Genomic DNA, 18,197 nt, shown 5'->3' on the forward strand with positions numbered 1-18,197 from the left:
TTGAATCCTCACTGCTGTTGGAATTGTAAAATGGTGCAGCAGTTTTGGAAAACAGTCTGGCAATTCTTTAAAAAGTTAAACAGAGCTGTCATATGATCCAGCAATTTCACTCCTAGGATATACCTAAGAGAAATGAAAACATATCCAAACAAAAACTTGCATGTTAATGTTCACAGAAGCATAATTCCATAATAGTCAAAAGGTGAAACCTACCCATATAATTTTCTGTGATGAATGGATAAACAAAATATGGTATATCTATACAATGGAATATTGTTTGGCCATAAAAAGGAATGCTACTATGTGGATGAACCTTAAAAACATTATGCTGAAAGAAGACAATCACAAAATAGCACATATTACATTATTTCATTTATATGAATACTTAAATCTAGAGACAGAAAGTGAATTAGTGGTTGCCTAGGGCTGGGGGAAAGGGGAGTGACTGCTAATGGGTACAGGGTTTTTGTGGCAGGGTGGGGATGGGGGAGTAGTGATGAAAATGTTTTAAAATTGTGATGGTTGCACAACTCTGAATATACTACAAATTTCTGAATTTACACTATCAGAGGTAAATTGTATTGTATGTGAATTACATTTCAGTAAAGCTACTGTTAAAAGCAAAAAACTTGTCTGGTGTTTCATACCAGAGTAAAGCCTAAGTTCCTGTAGTGGCCCTACATAGCCCAACAGGTCTACACACGAGCTCCCCATTTCCCTGATTCATCTAGAGGCCACTTTTTTGCTTTCTTAACTCCATTCCATCCACTGCAGCTCCTTCACTCTTACAGTTTTAAGTCAGAGATGCTCTACCTCAGGGCCTTTGATTTTGCAATCAATCTTCTCTTTTCCCAGCTTTACTCCCAGATGCCCAACTTTACTCCTAATTTGCTCCCAGGTTCCTCTCATCTCCGTATCTAAATTCAAATGTAACATCAGTGAGGCTTCCTGGAACCCTCTACTTAATATTAGACCCCACAACCCCACTTTCCTTCCTTTCCTTAATTTCCTTAGCACAACTCATTAGCATCTGAAATACTATACAGTACATCTTATTAATGGTTTGTCCCTTCCAAATAGAATGTAAGCTCATTGAGAGCAGGAAATTTTTTCTTTGTTACTATGTCCTTAGTGTCTGGCATATAGTTGGGATTCAACAGTTATCAAACACATAAATGAATAAATTCTAATTCATAAATATGTCAAATTACCCCTCCACCTATATCCCGATGGCTCCTTACCTCAGTTCAGGCCTCATCACCCTCTCAGGGATCACTGAAGCAGCCTTATTGTCTTTCCAGCCTCCCCTTTCTCCTTCAAATCCCGTCCACATTTCAGCAGAACAGCTATATCTAAAACACTAATGTGGTTACCTAAATCTTCTTAAAATTCTTAATGGGCTCTCCTCCCCCCTACCTTAATAATAAAGTCCAAATTCTTTAGGACTCTGTGATTTTACTCTCGCCATGTAGTCACATCCCCCTAACACCCCACCACTCAGCCACAGCAAATTACTCTGAATGTTCCAATTTCTCTGGAGCTGTGGGCCTTAGCATATTCTAGCCCCAAACCCTAGCTTGGTGAACACATTAATTTTTCCAGCCTGAACTCAATGGCAGAGTTGGCAACTTTGCTGCCCCAAGCTCCTTCCAGTATCCCTCAGACAGGATTTCCTCCATCATAGCACTTATCACTTTGTATCTCTGTCTGCTTCCTTGTTTGTCTCCCCTCCCTGACCTGGTATTCTGTGAAAGCAGGGACTGCTGAGTATCAGTTGTTTTTGTAAACCATGTCTAGCACTGAGCTTGGCATACCACAGACATCATTAAATCTTTTTGAATAAATGTCAGTCTCCCTGAAGACCCTGTAAGCATTCAGCAGAACTACCCTGCCAGGGCAGTCCTCTTTGCCATGAAAAATCCCCCCAAACACCTGCTCAAATTCACAGCCCAACACTTAGCAGGAAGGGACTATACTCCTCAGGTGGCAGTTCAGTGGACACGTGGTTTAATCCTTCCACCCTATCTAACAGCTTCTCCTGAAAACAAAAGGATGATTTCACACTATATCAGGTTCATTCTTGCTCACAGAGGATTGGCTCCCAAAACCTGATAGGACTAGAGGTTGGGAGTGAACATCCAAGGAAAACAATAATGATTTTCTCAACTTCATTTCTCAATCAGAGAGGACAGTTACTGGTTTGCCACTGGCAAGTTTATTACATGATTAAAGTTCAAATAAAAAAATAATAACCAAAATCTCAGCAGGGAGACTAGAGCCAGAATTTGGGAGTGCTGCGTCTCTGTCCAAGCCTCTTTGGGCAAGCTCAGTTCCATTAACTCAGCTTGACTCGATCAAGTTCCTCATCAAGACTTGCATCTGTGCCTTGGACATCTCTGCTGTTCCCACTGGAGACTGAGTCCTGGGCCCCTGGCACTGAGGCCTTGGTGAGGGCACCATACACACCCATGGCCTGAGGAGAGGAACAGAGACAGCCATAAGGACATATGGGAGAAGGTGTAGCACAACCCACCAATGGCTAAAAAGAAGGTGGGACTGCAGTCGGTCAGCTTGTTTTTCCTTTTTCCCTCTCTCAAACGTCAGTTTTATAAGTTTTGGAGTCAAGTTCTAGGAATTTTACAGAGCAGGGCCACCCTCAGAATACTATCCAGGTATCTGAAAAGAAAAAAAAAGTCTCAAGAGCTTCCCTATCTCCAGGGGTGAGTGGGAGTGTCTCATCCTTAGAGATTTATCCTTTACAGGGAATGGAGGGAGGTCTAGGTCCTCAGGGCACTCTGAAAGCCTCTATGGTATATAACTGGTGTTGCAGGTTGTAGGGTCTCAGTCTCTGGCATTGGTGCTTTGTGCCATATCCTGAGGGCACTCTAACCTGGGCTACCATACTGGTGACATCGCCGGGGTTGGAGGGCAGCAGGATAGTGTTGGAGTCCTTGGCCAGTTTGGAGAAGGCGCTGACATACTGCTCAGCCACAGTCAGTGAGGCTGCTGCATCTCCATTCTGTGGCCACAGGAGGGATAAAATCAGAGATCACAGACACAGAGAAGTGGGTGGGGTGGGGTGGGGTACAGTGGGGTGGGAGAGTGGAGAGGAAAAGTCAGGTTCCTGGAAAGAGGATATGCATATCACAAGAGATCATGTAATCTGGCTCAATGGAACCCACAAAGGCAGGAACTTCTTCCAAGGATAGACAAGAGAAACTCTTCCATTGTCAATTTCTGTCTCCCACTCACATGCTGTGTCAGAGCTGCAGCCAGGATGCGAATAGCTTCAGCTTTAGCCTTGGCCTTGGCCAGAACTGCACTGGCTTCCCCTGGAAGAAAAGAGATAGAACTTGACCCATGAGGTCAGGGTACCCCCAAGCTCCTGTCCTAGAACCAACCCTCAAAGACCCATACCCTGCTCCTCCATCAGGCTCTACCCTCTGCTGACCTGCTGCCTGATTTATCTGTTCAGCCTTTTCTGCCTCAGAGGCCAGGATCTGTGCCTGTTTCTTCCCTTCTGCCACGTTGATGGCTGACTCTCGGGTCCCCTCAGACTCTAAAACTGTGGCCCGTTTCCGCCGCTCTGCCTCCACCTGGAAGCACCCAGCAACCCCAATCAACAAGAATTCAGAGTAAAACTTATACAGACCACAACTGTACCTATCACAATAGGGAAGGGAGTCCAGGTTCCCATGCAACTAGAGCATGGGAAGTCCTCCCTGGGCCCCACCTGCATCTGCATGGACTCTTTCACCCGGGGTGGCACATGGATATCCTTAATCTCATAACGGAGGCAGCGGATACCCCAGCAGTCGGCAGCCTGGTTGATGGCATCCACAATGCTAGCGTTCAGGGACTCCCGCTCCTGGAGGAAGAGAGGTGTAAAAGAGGTATAAGCCTTTAGACCCACTCATCAGGGGTCGAAGGTGAGAAGGACCTAGATTTGATCTTGACCCCCAGAAAGGGCTAAAGAGTGCCAAGCCTGTGTCTTTAAACCCTAATTTTGGTTCAGGCTCCCTTACCCGGAAGACTTTGTCCAGAGAGAGTTTGCCAAGCTCTGATCTCATGGTTGTCTGAGCTAGTTGGGTGACAGCATACTCAGGGTCCTCCACACCATAGCTTGCCTGAAAGGAATATGGATAGTATAGGAAGCTTGGGTGCAGGATTTTAGTGAGGAGAGCAACTCAGAAGCTAAATAAAGCAGAAGACAGATACCTTGTAAGGATCCATGATGCGCAGGTAAAGGACTCCATCGATTTGCAGAGTTACATTGTCTGCAATGCAGGAGCAGGAGAAAAAAGGAGGAAGGTCAGGCCTCAGGGTCCCAATCAGCTTTCTCCTAAGCTATGGGTCTCCAGCAACCACATCCTAATGGCCTCAGAGCACCCAAGTCACCCTGCACCCCTCACCGAGAGTCACAGCTGACTGCTCAGGCACATTGATGACAATTTCCTTGAGACTCTGCACATATCGGATCCGGTCTAACACAGGGATGAGAATGTTCAGGCCCTGGGAAGAAGAGTCATGGGTCTTCAGAAGGATGAAGGGTTGGTATCCAAGCTAAGCCTGGAATGGGTAGGGAATCAACATATGGAACATGACCAGAAAAGCGTAAGGCTGGGGTTGTCAATGGTAGGGAAGTCCAAGAGAATAGGTATGCGAAGCTGGGCTCTGAACAGATGGGAGAATCAAGGGAATCAGAGCCAGGGGAGTATCTTTTTCCATGCAGACAGGAGAAGCTGCATCTGGGTAGGGGAGGTTCCCAAGAATGGGGCATGTGGGACGCTAGGGCAATAGGAAAAGATGGGAACATGGTTATGACAGTCGGCAGCCTGGGCTCTGCCTGGTCTGGCCTACGGAGTTGCAAGCCAAAGGTGAGGACAGGCCCCAAGGAGGTACCCCCCCCCCCCATCACGCCCCCGCCATGTCGTGAGGGAACTGGGAATCAGGCTGGCCCGGGTGAGCAGATGAGGTCCTCACGGGCTCCAGGATCCGGTGAAATCGGCCCATTCGCTCTACCACCCAGGCCTCCTGCTGCGGCACAAACAGTACCACGGTGTTTCGGGGCAATCCTGAGGAGGCGCGGCGTGGAGCGCGGCCAGAAGCCTGCACGGAACCCTGAAGGGAAGAGGACGGTAAGTAGAGATCCCAGCCTGCCGGGCACTACGCCCCTCTAGGAGCCTGTCCCGGAGGCATCTTCCTACACAGCGCAGAGAAGGGCTCACGTGGGGACCGTGACCTCTGACCCTAGTTCTCTATCCAAACTTAGATCCCTCTCCTTCCCAGCTGAGGACCCGGGTGATCTCTGGCCCGACCCTTGGGGAAAGGTTGCTTTGCTCCTACCCTCAGCAAAAGGGCCCCAGTGCCCCGCGCCGCGCGCGCCAGCATTTCCCACGGCCGCAGCGACCTCCGGAACCAACGAGATGAGGAGTAGAGCGGTCGCTCTAGAAGTCCGGACCGAGCCTTTTTTCCTCCTGTATTTCCACTCCCCCCGGATGTACTTCCGGTAGTCTCTTCTCTCTCAGTCCACTCCTCATTTCACACTTAGCCAATCAGCGTTACCTGGCAGAAGCGCGCATCAAGTTGTTCCCTGGGAAACGCAGACCTTCTATAGAGGGCCCAAGGGTGGAGAGTGTTAGGGTTCTCGCTGATCAAGCCGGGATCCCGGACGTGATGACCAAAATGGAGGTTATTTTCCGTGTGCAGGTGGCCAAGAAACACCTCCCACCGAGCTCTTACCCCCACACGAGAGACAGTTTACCCTTCTGAGCTTATAAACGCACCCGTCTGTCACCATAACAACCAGGATATTGGAGCTGAAGCCATGGTTGCCATAGTGACACTCTCTGGCAGTCTTGCTGTGTTACACCCAGCCCTCCCACTGGGGACTGACCCCATTCCCGTTGCCATGGTGACTGGGCCTAACGTTCACTGATTAGACTGAGATTCCCCCCTTCCCTCTTTTCCCAAGGCACCATAGCTCTTTCTACCTCTTCCCACTCAGGGTCTATGAGGTCTGGTACCCTCGCATAGAGTCCAGCAGAACCCCAAAGTTCAGCCCTGTCTGGTGTGTGTCACCCTACACACATCCCTGATGCTCTGGCACATCCTTTAAGAGACTTGCATAGTCACCCTCATTTTGCATATCAGGGCAATGAAGCTCAAAGGGACTAAAGTCTTTAACAGAAGTAGTATAAGGATTCATGTACACAGAGAGTTCAGCTTTTATGGCCGAACCTTCCCTACCACCTAACCCCATTATCTGAAAAGAGCAAGACCAGACCCTGAGACTCAGCAGGACCTTGCCTAAGACCTCATGGCCTCAGGCCCCCTTTTTGAAAGAAAGGGCAGAGTCCCAGCTTCAGTTAGGCCCCATCCCCATGCTCTCCTCAACAGAAAAAGTACAGCTTAGCTCAAGTTTCCAAACAAGAATTTATTTTCTTTCTTTCTGTCTTTTTTTTTTCTCTAAAAAAAAAAAAAAGTACCAGGTACATTTTTTTTCCATGGTTTTGTTTTTTTTGTTGGTTTGTTTTTTTTTCAAGTTTCAGCAAATGCTTGTTCCCCTCAGCCCAGCCCCAGGAGTCAGGGATAAGGCTGGGTCAGAGTCTGGAGTGGGATATGGGGTAGTTGGGAACCACATGATTGAGTTTGAGGGGTGCCCCTCACCCCAGCTGAGGTAGGTGGGTCAGAGTCTGGCCAGGTGAGAGGAAGCACTCCAGTCCTTGGCCCTGACTCTGCCCCCTGAACACCTTCCTCAGTCAGGACCCCAAAGCAAGGAGACACAGGAGAGGGACAAGGGGAGTCTGGAGCCCTAGATGAGGGGTGGTTAACCCCCATGTGTGTGCTCATGCATGCACGCTCTCTTTCTCACATACATACCATACACACAAGCTTGTGTACATACACACACGTATATAAGTTGGCTTTCAGAGAGGGGTCAGAGGGTAAGGGAAGTGAAAAAATACAGGGAAGGACAGGAGAAGTTGAGTGTTTGGCTACTGACTCAGTCCTTCTGGGATAACCTCTCTGCCCTTAACTGAGGGAGAGCAGTTCTCCCTCAGTCCCTACACCAGCCTCTTGAACTCCTGAAGTTGGAGCAATATCTGAATGGGGAAGGAGGAGGAACAATGCCAATTGTCAGGCTTGAGAGGTTACCAAGGCAATCCAATCTGAATAAATTATAAATTAAAAATAAATAAAATAATAAGTGGCCCCTGCCCAGGGCAGGGAGGCATCGTTGGCATGATTTGCCTGGGAACTTGGGACAACCTCAGGGTAGCTCCAGACCCTCCCCACTACCTAAGCTGGCCTGGGAATTCCAAGGGAGGGGACAGGCACGTGGAGAACCCAGAGTAGGGCAGATTGTGGTAAGGGTCAGAAGCTTTAAATACCCAAATAATCAATTTGGGCATAAGCATGGAGAGGACTTTAATTCAAGCCTGAAAGGGTCTCTTGCCACCTTTCCATGTGTTTGCTTTGACCAGGATGGAGCAGGATGGGCTGGTCCTTGGCCCACATGGATTCAGGGCCCTGGCAATCAGGGCAAAGGTGAATAACGTGGATTGTGAGGGGCCTCAGTCACAGCCTGCAGTTCATAGGGGAGCCCTGTGTCCAGTTCCAGGCTCCGGCGGGAAAAAAGCAGGCGGATGTCTCCATGCAGGCTTAAGCGGCCTGAGCGGGAGCTCCGGAACCTGGAGGAGGAAAGGGTGATCAAAATAAAGATCTAGACAGTAGAGAATCAAGAAGAGATCCTATTCAGGCAAGGGATACCTGGTGAAAGGATACCTGGGCCTCCCCAGCTGTCCCTGGCCCATGTCCTCACCTGAGGTGCAGCAAGTAGCAGAGGAGGCGGTGGGTGGGACTAGCATTTCCCTCCTCACCCACAGGCACCAAAAAGAGGCGATGGCGCAAGAAGGTCATGTGGGCAGCAGGCATGTCCGAGAAGTCAAAGGTCACAAGGAACATCTTCACCACAGTCTGGTTGGGGTTAAATAAGGTCTGGGGGCAGGACAGGCAAGGTTGGTGGGGCCTAAGAGCTGTTTTCCTCTCCCCACCCCCACTGTGCCTAAGGGAAAACTCACCACTTGGATGGTGCCCACCTTGGGCACACTGTAACCCTTCCTCCCCAGGGGGTTCAGGTCCACGACACCCTGGGAAGACCATGGAGCCATCAGTCAAGGTGGGTACTGGGAGAACCCTGAATACCCATCCATCTTCACATTCTCACTCTGGGACCTGGCCCTGTCCCCCACTAGAGTTCGCCCTACTGCCCTGACTCTCTTCTAGGTGAGGGACACCTTCTGCCCCCAACCCCTCATCCTCCTCAAGAGCTGATTTTGGGTTGAAATCAGGTCATACCAGGAAGGGGGCCGGGGCATTTTGCTCAGAAACATCAAAGAAGGTGACAGTGACAGGCAGCGTGACATGCTGGGGGCAGTAGGATCCACTAGCTCCAATCTCTGCAGTGAAGCCTTCAATGTGGCCAGATGGTGCAAAGCGTCCTCGAAGCAATGATTCCTAGGATGGGAAAACACTATGAAAGAAATGCCAGCTCTTTTCCTTATCCATCCAAGCCACACTCTACCATCCCACTTCCCCCAAGTACCCCCAGTTATGGAATCCAAGGGTTACTACCTCAAAGTTTCCCAACAGGGTACGGCTGATTGCAGGGATAGGAACAGGGGAGGCACTGGGGGGGCTCAGCAGGTCTGGGCCCTTCTGGAGGCTTCGAAGGGAGCTCCTGGTACGGCAGAGGGTACAGAGTGGGTTAGCTGGAGGTATTCTGGGGTGCCTGCACATGTTCTTAGGTCCCACCCTTTACCATTACCCAGGGTTCCTGCCCTGGGTCCCCTATCCTGGGGTGAGAAAGAGGATTACAGGCTTCTGTCTCCATATTCCAGGGACAGGGAAAAGGGAGTAGCTGGTCACTTACAGCTTCAGGCGACGGGCACTTTTCAGCCTCCGCCCCATAGGACTGCAGTTTGTTGAATCCTATGGAGAGGAAAGATTGAAGAAAAAGATTGGGAGGAGGTAACGTATGTTTGGAGGATCAGGGGCTCATCAAAAGCTCTTATAGGAACATCCCCCCAGGCCTTCACCTTTTCCCAAAGGGGAGAGGGATGGGGGGCTGGACAGAAAAAGGAAAGGGTATTAAGAAGTACAAACTTCCAGTTATAAAATAAGTCACAGGGATATAATGTACAGCATAGGGAATAGAGTTAATAATATTATAATAACTATGTACAGTTACTAGACTTATTGTGGTGATCACTTTGTAAGGTATATAAATGTTGAATCATTAAGTTGTATATCTGAAGCTAATATAATATTGTGTGTCAATTGTAATTTAAAACAAATTTTAAAAAATAGTAGATCACCTCCTCTCCTTACTTACCAGCACAGGCTCCTTGGGCCCAGGCAGCAGGTGGCTCCAGAAGGGTGTGACTTTGGCATTAGAACTGTTGGCAGCAGGAGGGTGACCCAGGGTTCCCCGGCGCTTCTGAGGGGCTGGCCCCTCATCTTCAAAGCTGACATCCAGGGCTTCTCCAGCAGGAAGCAGCCTTCGCTTGGTGGGGCAGGGGCCTGGAGGTCCAGGGCCAGGGGGTGTGTGCTCGGGACTGTGCCCATTGGCAGTGCCAGGGGACTCCCTAGGCCAGGGGCTGCCCCCATTGCCCACCCCAGCCACTGGGCTCTTACCCCCTATTTGTGCAAGACTGTGCAAATCAGTGTCAAGTGTGTGCAGCTGGCCTGGAGGAGCTTGCCCTGGGGACTCCCCCAGGGATCCCTGTCCCCTTGGATCTGGGGAAGCCCAGTCTCTGGTGTGCAAAGTATTGCAAGAAGCATTTGATGGGGGCCAGGGGGGACTCTTGGCCCCTGAAGTCCAAGGTGAGGTGGAGCTACCTCCCTGTTCTATAACACACAGGCCATGATGGCAGAAATGCTGGCTGGCCACACCCAGCCCCAGCCCCAGCCCCTCTGGGTCCAATAGCCCCACAGTAGATGGTTCTTCAGGTGGTTGTCCCTCTCTGGCCCCCAGCCCAGGGCCTCTCTTCAGTTCCCAGGGACCCTCAGTAAGTGGGGATGACCGTTTCAGGGCCCTATGAGGCTCGGAGGCACCAGCTGGAGAGGAAAAGATGGATACCTGGTAGACCCCGGGGGATGTCGCCCCTCCTGCTGGGCTGTAGCCCATGAGCAGGCCACCCTGGAGGGCCCCCTGCCTGACTGCAGGCTGCGAAGGGCCAGCCTCTGGCTCTGAGGATGGAGATGGCTCCGCCTGCACGTGGCGCATGAAGTCCCCCCTTGGGTCAGGGGGGCCCCCCCTCACAGCCTTTATGCTGGGCCTGGGCTGGGGGGCCTGGGGACATCTGTGCAAGAGAAGAGAAGAAAAGGTGGTCAGAGGAATCAATGAGTTTTCTCCCTCCCAGCTGAGTTTCACATCCTTCCCTGGCCTAAAGAGGTGACCTTGAAGGGTTAGTAGGGGTAAAGGTGTCCAAATCCCTAGATGGATTAATGGAAATATAGAGGCCACTCCAGAGCTTCTGAGAAGGTGACATGTTTAGCTCAAGTTTCTTACTAGACCCGCTCCCCATCACTCTCCCTAGCACTCACCCCGATGAAGAGGCCTTAAGCCTAGCTGAGTGTTCCCTCTTCCTGACTGATGCCTGGCTCTCCTAGCTTGCAGTCTGGTCCATGCCCGCTGCACTGGCAAGGTGACTGCCACCATTCCGTGCAGCTCCTGGGCTCAGCTGGACCCTGAAGAGAGAAAAACAGATGTAAGCCATGATCCCTGCAGTCAGTGGTAAGACTCCTCCAATTGTGGATCCTCCCTGCTTATGAGAAGCTTTTCAGAAACTGAAGGGGCAGTCTTGGGATCCAGGTCCCAGAGGGCAGAGCTGGGCTACCTAAGGAGTTATAGAGAGGCAGGTTTTGGCTCAATGTAATAAGAATCTGATAAGTTGAGGCAGGATGACCACTTGTTAGGGTCAACACTTTGGGGACTTGTGCCCTGAATGGGAAGGGGGATGAGATATCCCAAGATCCAAGAGACCATACCAGATAAGAGGTGGCCAGGGCAAGAATCCAGCCCTTCTAGTCAAGGCCATCAAGTTGCACAACTCCTTCCCATATGTCTGTCTCCAAAGAGACAAGTGCCACTTCAGAGCCCTAAGGGCAGAGGTCTTGGAGAAACTCACCCTCCATCAGCATTCCTCAGTGGTACAAACCTCAGGTCAGCTTAAAGTGGGCCCTTCAACCTTAAAACTACCAATTGCACCCAGCAGTCTGTCCCTTTAACAGGAGTCAACAAATCTAACCATAAACAAGTGTGTGGGGGGGGGGGGGGAGAGGGGGGAGAGGCACTGCCAGAGGCACTACTCCTCCCCCTAGGCCCTGCAAACTAGAGATAAGACAGTTGCAGTCAGACAGCTAGAAGCAATAGAGGCAACTTTCTGCTCCTCTCCAACACATCTAACACATATCCAATACCCTAAAACCCAAATCACTGCTTTTCTGCTAGAACACAAGATGGTCTTCACCAACTAGTCCACCCTCAGGAGCCCATACTGCATGAAGGGAATGTCAAATTGAAAACCATTTTCCTTCATGGAAGGAAATACTTCTCTTTAGGGCAATAGCCTTTGCTGCCTGACATACATAATGCCTTTTCCTCTTCAAGAAATGCCTTCTTTTGATCCCTGGCCCAGGTTGGGGTGCGTGTGGGAAGCAACCAATTGATGTATCTCTCTCACATTGATGTTTCTCTCTCTTTCCCTTTCATTCTGAAAAGCAGTGGAAAAAAATATCCTTGGGTGAGGATTAAAAAAAATAATAATAATATCTTGTTTTTCTACACCAAGGCCTACCCTTTCTCTTTGGCTAGGCCAAATGTCATCCCCTCCAGAGAGCCACTCTGGCCACCCCAGGCCACAAATATCTTTCTCTCCTCTGAGACCTCACCTATGGCAGTGTCACTATCTCCTGGAACCCAGTCACAGTTCTGTTCATTCTGTGGGTAAGACATCCCCTAGACTGACCATAGGGTTCTTGAGGATAGGTCTGTACCCCACTACTCTGTCCAACTCCAAGCACAGGAGTAGGCACACAGAAGGGCTCAAAACATGGAATATGAGCCCCAGAGATCTGGGCAGCAGTCCGACAAAGCAGGGAAAAACTTTCAGAATGAGAGAAGCAGAGAGATTAATTGTATAGGAAGAAAGAGAATCAGTAACAACAGAGGTGGGAGTAGGGGCAAGGTAAAAGGGGAGATTTGCATCCATGGACTGAAAAGCTCTCTGACTCTAAATTCCTGTCATTGCACCCCACACTATCCTAGTTCACCTAGTTCTCATTAGAACTGGGATCCCTAAGAAAATTCTGGTTTCCTGTGGTGGGTGGGGTGGCGGGAAAGGGCAGAAGGCCAATGGCAGTGTTGTTAAGAGGGTACAACTTGTACTCTCTCTATCCCTCCTTTCCTCTGCCCAAGCCATACCGATTCAGAAAGGGCCTTTTCCTTAGCACTTCCACCTCCAGGTCATCCCAATTAGCCTCTTGAGCCCTTGCTCTGGGGAAGCCAGGTGATGACATGATGCCCTACTTGACCCCAGCATGCTTGGCACCTGCTCATTACCCCAGAGCCCTCTCAGTTCCTGCCATCAATGAGAAGCTCTAAGACTCATTTCCCTGCCACCCAGCCGGTCTGGCTCTAGACCATGGCTTCAAGCTGACTCACGGGGCAGGACTGCGGGGGAAGGGTAGGCCAAACCTCCTCTCTGTGTACGGGGTGGGCAGCAGCTGGTTTCAAAACAGCTGTGCCAGGCTTTGGCTGGCCAAAACTACAGCTCCCAACATGCCAAGGGAGCAAGGCCAGCAAAAACAACAAGTACCAGAATACCATGGGATCTGTACCCTCAGACACCTGCTTGGCCTGGGAGGTGGGGGAGGCAGGTGTTAGTATAGGTACAAGCTCCCAGGCTCACTCTCCCCTTCCCTTCAGTATTAAAGATATCCATTTCTTCTCTGATCAAGGAGGGTGGCAGGAAGAATTCCTCTCCATGTGCTTACCACCCTCATCCTGTTCAGAAAGAACTGCTGCCAGCTGTTCTACATTGTCCCTACACATGTGCACACAGACTAGGGGTCTTGTTTCCATAGACCACCACTGTGAGTAGGAAGGTCAGCCTCTGCTCTCTCACCACCCTCTTGCCTACTGGCCTAGAGCCCTCCACCCTCAGTGGAGAGGGAGCAGATCTCCGCACCTCTTCCCAACTGAACCTGGCAGACTCACCTGGGTTCCCGGACTCCTTGGTCTGGACGATCCCCCATCCCCACTCCTTGCTTAGCCTCCCAGGTCCTTTCTCACCCCTCTCCTTCCCACAGCCCGGGACAGGCCCCATTCCCCACTGGAGCCTGGTAAATTTGCTCTTTCCCCTAGTACACACTCACCCCGCTCCCAAATTGGCTCCGCCACGGAGGTCGCTGCTCCAGGCCCCTCCGTGCCGTCCCTCCCTTTGAATCCCCAGTCCTCCCCGACACGGGCCCCCAACCCAAACAAAGGGTGGCTCCGGCTGAGCCCTGCTCTGCTAGGCTCTTCTCTGTTTAGCTTCTTGTGCAACACTAGCGGGCCCTGGCATCTGCAGCCCCCCAGTCACTGCTGCGCCCCTCCCCGCGACTGTCCCTCCCCGTGGCCGCCCGAGCTCCGCGCTGCCGACTCTGCTGCCCCTCTGACTCACAGGCCATTTCCTACCAGCTGATGGGGCTGCCCGCCCCGCCCAGCGTCCCAACCCCCCCACCCGCGGCTGCCGAGGCCGCCACGCCCCCCTCAGACCACGCCCTCCACGGCAGCGACCATGTTCATTGGCCCATAGGATGCCAGCCTCCCACGACCTCAAGTGTGAAGCACGCCTCCTCCAAAAGATGCACGCCCATTGGTCCATATGGGGGCAGGCCTACCCAGAATCGCCCCGCCCACCTCCTTAACCCCTCCTCTGCCGAAGTCCTAAGCATCTCTGCCCAGCCATTTAACCCTTTCAAAGGCGTAAGCTTCTCACTTCACCTCCCTGCCCACCCCCCTTCCTCTACAGAGGCTGGTTAATAAGACGCCCTAGTGCTTTCATAGACAAAGTTGGACAGCCTCCAAAATCCACCTGCTCTTCCCACACCAGACACCAAATATCCCCACTCCCATTCATCTTTCCCCACTTTGCAAACCAGAGCTCCAGAGACCAGAGTCTAGAAAGATTCCTTCATGCCAGAGCAGATGAAAATAGCTCTGAAGTGAGACACTATCTCTTTCCATTGAGAAATGGTATTCTTTCTTCTCTTACTCTATACTGAGGTTCTTTGCCTTCATTAGAGGGGACCCAAGAGTTCCTGAGATAGGAATACATTTTAATTCTGAGATCTAAACATCATTCTTTGTGTCTCTGAACTCCCATTCTGAGATTAGGCTGCTTTATCCCTTCAGCCAGTACTATTTCTATTCATAGGCCCCTGTTCAAGGAGACAGAACACCCATGGAAAGTGGGATAGGAAGGCTTCTGCCCAGAGTGGGGGAAATATGCCTAACTTTTGTGATGGAGCTCACCCCTATGACTCACAGCTCCCTCGAAACTCCCCACCCTCCCCCTGAGTCACTGGGCCCCAGGCCCAGCCCAGATCCAGCCAAATTAAGTTGCAGCAGAACCAGCATTCCTAATTCTTGTTCTCCTATTTTAAATGACCAGGATGGAAATCTCTGTAGAGATTAGGTATTAAAAGAAACTTTTCAGAGGGTTTGCTCTAGGGGAAAGCTAAGAAAATAGATAGCACTACCTTTCTGGCTGCATTTGTCAGCAAGTTAAACACTTTGGAACTTAGGAGTTTTTCTCTCCCAGTATTCCACAAAAGCAGGAGGCAAATACCAGAACCAAAACATAGAAGACTCAAAAACTGAGGCCCTGGAGAATTGACATCAGCCAGGGCAGCTCTCTGGTTGTGCCTCCAGAAGAGGGGGAATCTGTTCTTTATATAGTTCAGAGGCCACAGAAAGCCCAAGGTCCTTCTTTCTGCCGTGCCTGTGTTTTGGGCCCCAAGGGCCCTGAGGTTGTCACTGGTCAGTAAAAAGAGGTTCCCCTCACCCTACTTCCTCCTTGTACTCTAGACTTAGGGAGGACAAGCAAGTAAGTTAGTTCCTCTGCCTTCTCCTCACTTCAGACCAGGGAAAAACCCTGAAAAACAACCCAGTTGCCATGGACTGACTTCCTTGCTGGTTCCCTAATGGTAAGAAACACTGTTGGGGTGCATTCAGGAGGCAACCAATCAATGCGTCTCTCTCACAACAGTGTTTCTCTCTTTCTCCTCCCCCCCTTCCACTCCCTCTAAAAATCAATGGAAAAAATATCCTCGGGTAAGAATTAAAGAAAAAAAAGAAAAAGAAAAGAGGCCTTACTTAGCTGCCCTAACTCCTACTCTACTTTATTTCTTTTATAGCCATTACAAACAGCTGACCTACCCCCCATCTCTCTCTCTCTCTCTCTCTCTCTCTCTCTCTCTCTCACACACACACACACACACACACTTCTTTCTCCCTCTATTAGAATGGAAGCTCCACTGAGAGGAGCAGTTTTGTCTGTTTTGTTCATGCAGATATTCCCAGAATTAATATCAGTGCCTGGCACATAATATGTGTTCAATAAACATTGGCTGAAGGAAGCAATGAGCCCTGGGCTGAGAGAACAGCAATCAGGAGATTTGGGTCCTACCTCCTGCTCTCTTACTGTGAAACCTGGAGAAAATCAGTCTTTTTGATGGTAAGTTTCCAAATCTGTCAAATGAGGGGTTTGCATAAATGATGACCACTGAGGACCTCTACAACTCTGCCCTTATACTGCTATAATTCCAACGGCTATTGTTCACTCATATCCATTTTCAGAAGATGGTTCTAAGTGTCTGAATGCCCTGCTGCTAGTATGAAGCAGAAAGGCTATATACTACAGCCTCAGCACAGTAAACTAATGCCCTTTCTCTTCATGCCCCACCCACTCACACAAATGCCCCAATCCTGAGGAAGACAGAGTATGCCTTAGGCCCGCCTCTCTGACAGACAGTCTGGGAAGCTGGGTTGCCATAGCAATCAGCTCCTCCTCGAAAGGCATCAGCCTGCCCTCCTTTACCCCACCCTACCCCAAGGCTTTGTCTGGCCTCAGCACCCCCTCCTTCTCCAGCCAGTCTCTCAGCTAGCGGAGGCTGGCTTGGGGCCCCTTTCAGTAACACTGTCACACTCATTCAGCCACTGTGTGGAAGACAGGCCTTTCCCACCCTCTCTTAATCAGCTCAGAGGCAAAAAGAATTCTGGCACTACATCAAGTCCCCTCAGGGAACCAGAGGAGCCCCCAAGAGGACTAGGCTCTGGTAGCAGTTCTGACAGTCAGCTTCCAAGCCAGGAGTGTGGGAAACTATTCCTTCTTCCTCATACAATTGAAGCTGGAACCTCACATCCCTAGTTCAGCCTACAACCATGGCCCACCTCTCAAAACATAGATCACATACCTTCAATAATCCTCACTATGTCCTTCCTCCCACAGAAGTCCAGAATTTCTGAGGGCCCTAGGGCTTCTGACCCAGGAGAATGAAAAAGGTGGGGAAAATCAGTTTGTGGCAAGTGGTAAAAATATGGCTACCAGTCACTTGGGGGGCTGTTGGGAGAGACTTTGATAGTAGTGGTGGGTGGAGTCTGGGCCTTGCTGCTGGTTACTAGGGTCTCTGGCCATCGAGTACAAAGTCTGGGGCAGGGCACAGCTCCTAGACGGGCAAGGACCAGGCCAGGCCCTAGGGCGAGGAAGGAAGTGGGAAATGAGCACACCCAGAGCATAAGGGCAGAGCAAAGTGGGGGGAGGGGGAAGACAGGGACTATGGCAGGCTTCTGGGAGGAACAGGAACTAGAGTGGGGGGTTAACAGGAACCGAATGGGGGGAGGGTCCCCAGGGACACCAGGTAGGGGAAGAAACCCCAGTCCCAGCCAGATAGATCCAAAACAGACTGAGGAGACAGTCACACAAGCCTTGGTGGCAAGCAGGGCCCGGCTCCTCTCTAAGAGTGCTCAGCCCAGAAAGTGGAGTTAGGAGCTGAAGAGCCAGGAGCACTACAGACTGGCTTCTTCACCCCACTAATTCCATCACCCTCACTCCTAGAACACAGTATACAAACATCTTCCTGGAGTCTTTACAGTGCCCCCAGACTTTTACCTTCTCAAAACACTAGGGGTTCTCGCTCATCAATTAGAGCCTGCAACCCCTTCCCCTCATACAGTGCCCCAAACCCCTTACTTTCTTTCTCCTCAGTCCCTCCGTCGCTCCCACATTCTGGACCACTAGCCCTTCATCACACAGCACCTTGTTCCCCCAAAGTGCCGTCGGATTCCCCTCCCCCTCAAGCATCGCCTCCAAACCTCCACATCAGACAGGGACCTCACCACTTCACGTAGTACCTTCCACCTCCATAAAGCACTCCCGCCCCTCCCCCACAAGAGCCCCTGAAGAGTGCACCTCCTTGTCCATACATGGAGCCCCCAACTCCTCCCCCAACTGTCTTTCTCCCCCCCAGCAGTCTACAGATCCTCTTCTTCCCTAACGTGTCCCCCACCTCCTCATGTCTGCGCAAGCGCACCCGGGTCCTTCACCCTTTCTTCCACCCGCACCCCGCCCCACACCTGTAGTTCCGAGAATTCCGTTGCACCTGGGGAGGTAGTGGACTGGTGCAGTTACCGAGCGGCCCCAGCTGCAGCCTGGGCCTGCAAACCTCGCCCCTTAGGTCTGAGCCCCGCCCCCGCAACGCCCGAACCCACCCTCTCCCTTGTCCCACCTCCCACCTTCCCCGGGTTCGTCCCCTTTCCTAGTTTCTTTAATCCCTCGGGGTCCTCCCCTGTAACCCAGACCACGCCCCTCTCGGGCTCCGCCCCTTCTCGTCTTTTGGTCTCCCCAGGATCCTCCGCTGGTCCCGGGCCCCACCCCTGGTCCCTGCCCGCTTTTGGTCCCTCCGCCTTTCACTAGGACCCGCCCCCTAGAATTCCAGCCTGGCAGAACCTGTGCCAGGCCCCCTTCCAACACTAGCCCCCTCCCATCTCAGAGCCTCTCCTCCCCTCATCCCTCCGCTTGCTTGCCTCACCCAGGCACTCGCTCTCCAGCCTGGATCCTCGGGCTCTGATTGGAGGCAGAGGCCCC

General features: G+C 51.3%; 2 protein-coding genes across 4 annotated transcripts; both read right to left on the bottom strand.

Moving 5' to 3' along the window:
• Nucleotides 1-2,171: 2,171 nt before the first annotated feature.
• STOML2 (stomatin like 2) lies at nucleotides 2,172-5,470 on the bottom strand. Its single transcript, XM_016222797.2, has 10 exons — nucleotides 5,347-5,470; nucleotides 4,984-5,121; nucleotides 4,413-4,512; nucleotides 4,219-4,277; nucleotides 4,026-4,127; nucleotides 3,734-3,868; nucleotides 3,452-3,596; nucleotides 3,253-3,332; nucleotides 2,891-3,019; nucleotides 2,172-2,473 (listed from the first exon to the last, which is right to left on the bottom strand). The coding sequence occupies exons 1-10, from the start codon at nucleotides 5,389-5,391 to the stop codon at nucleotides 2,336-2,338; spliced, it is 1,071 nt and encodes a 356-aa protein (XP_016078283.1). The 5' UTR covers nucleotides 5,392-5,470; the 3' UTR covers nucleotides 2,172-2,335.
• A 1,009-nt stretch (nucleotides 5,471-6,479) lies between these two features.
• ATOSB (atos homolog B) lies at nucleotides 6,480-17,760 on the bottom strand. Of its 3 annotated transcripts, none has more exons than XM_016223064.2 (9): nucleotides 17,687-17,760; nucleotides 10,612-10,755; nucleotides 9,398-10,367; nucleotides 8,936-8,994; nucleotides 8,638-8,743; nucleotides 8,362-8,520; nucleotides 8,085-8,153; nucleotides 7,826-8,001; nucleotides 6,480-7,694 (listed from the first exon to the last, which is right to left on the bottom strand). In XM_016223064.2, exons 3-9 carry the CDS (start codon nucleotides 10,289-10,291, stop codon nucleotides 7,541-7,543), a joined length of 1,617 nt encoding a protein of 538 aa, XP_016078550.2. In that variant the 5' UTR covers nucleotides 10,292-10,367; nucleotides 10,612-10,755; nucleotides 17,687-17,760; the 3' UTR covers nucleotides 6,480-7,540. The 3 variants fall into 3 exon arrangements, with proteins under 3 accessions (XP_016078550.2, XP_016078552.2, XP_016078553.2); XM_016223066.2 differs by lacking the exon at nucleotides 17,687-17,760 and adding an exon at nucleotides 13,444-13,492; XM_016223067.2 differs by lacking the exon at nucleotides 17,687-17,760 and adding an exon at nucleotides 13,286-13,355.
• Nucleotides 17,761-18,197: the final 437 nt, after the last annotated feature.

The sequence above is a fragment of the Miniopterus natalensis genome, chromosome 12, assembly GCF_054644295.1.
Source record: "Miniopterus natalensis isolate mMinNat1 chromosome 12, mMinNat1.hap1, whole genome shotgun sequence".
NCBI lineage: Eukaryota > Metazoa > Chordata > Mammalia > Chiroptera > Miniopteridae > Miniopterus > Miniopterus natalensis.

Excerpts from the sequence above, each read along its gene's own strand:
- STOML2 (XM_016222797.2), bottom strand. The coding sequence starts at position 5,391 with ATGCTGGCGCGCGCGGCGCGGGGCACTGGGGCCCTTTTGCTGAGG. Across the intron at positions 5,122-5,346 it reads CTGGGGCCCTTTTGCTGAGG|GGTTCCGTGCAGGCTTCTGG; the intron begins GTAGGAGCAAAG and ends TCTTCCCTTCAG. Across the intron at positions 3,869-4,025 it reads CTCTGGACAAAGTCTTCCGG|GAGCGGGAGTCCCTGAACGC; the intron begins GTAAGGGAGCCT and ends CTCTTCCTCCAG.
- ATOSB (XM_016223064.2), bottom strand. The coding sequence starts at position 10,291 with ATGCGCCACGTGCAGGCGGAGCCATCTCCATCCTCAGAGCCAGAGGCT. Across the intron at positions 8,154-8,361 it reads ATGCCCCGGCCCCCTTCCTG|GGTGTCGTGGACCTGAACCC; the intron begins GTATGACCTGAT and ends TGGTCTTCCCAG. Across the intron at positions 7,695-7,825 it reads TGCTACTTGCTGCACCTCAG|GTTCCGGAGCTCCCGCTCAG; the intron begins GTGAGGACATGG and ends TTCCTCCTCCAG.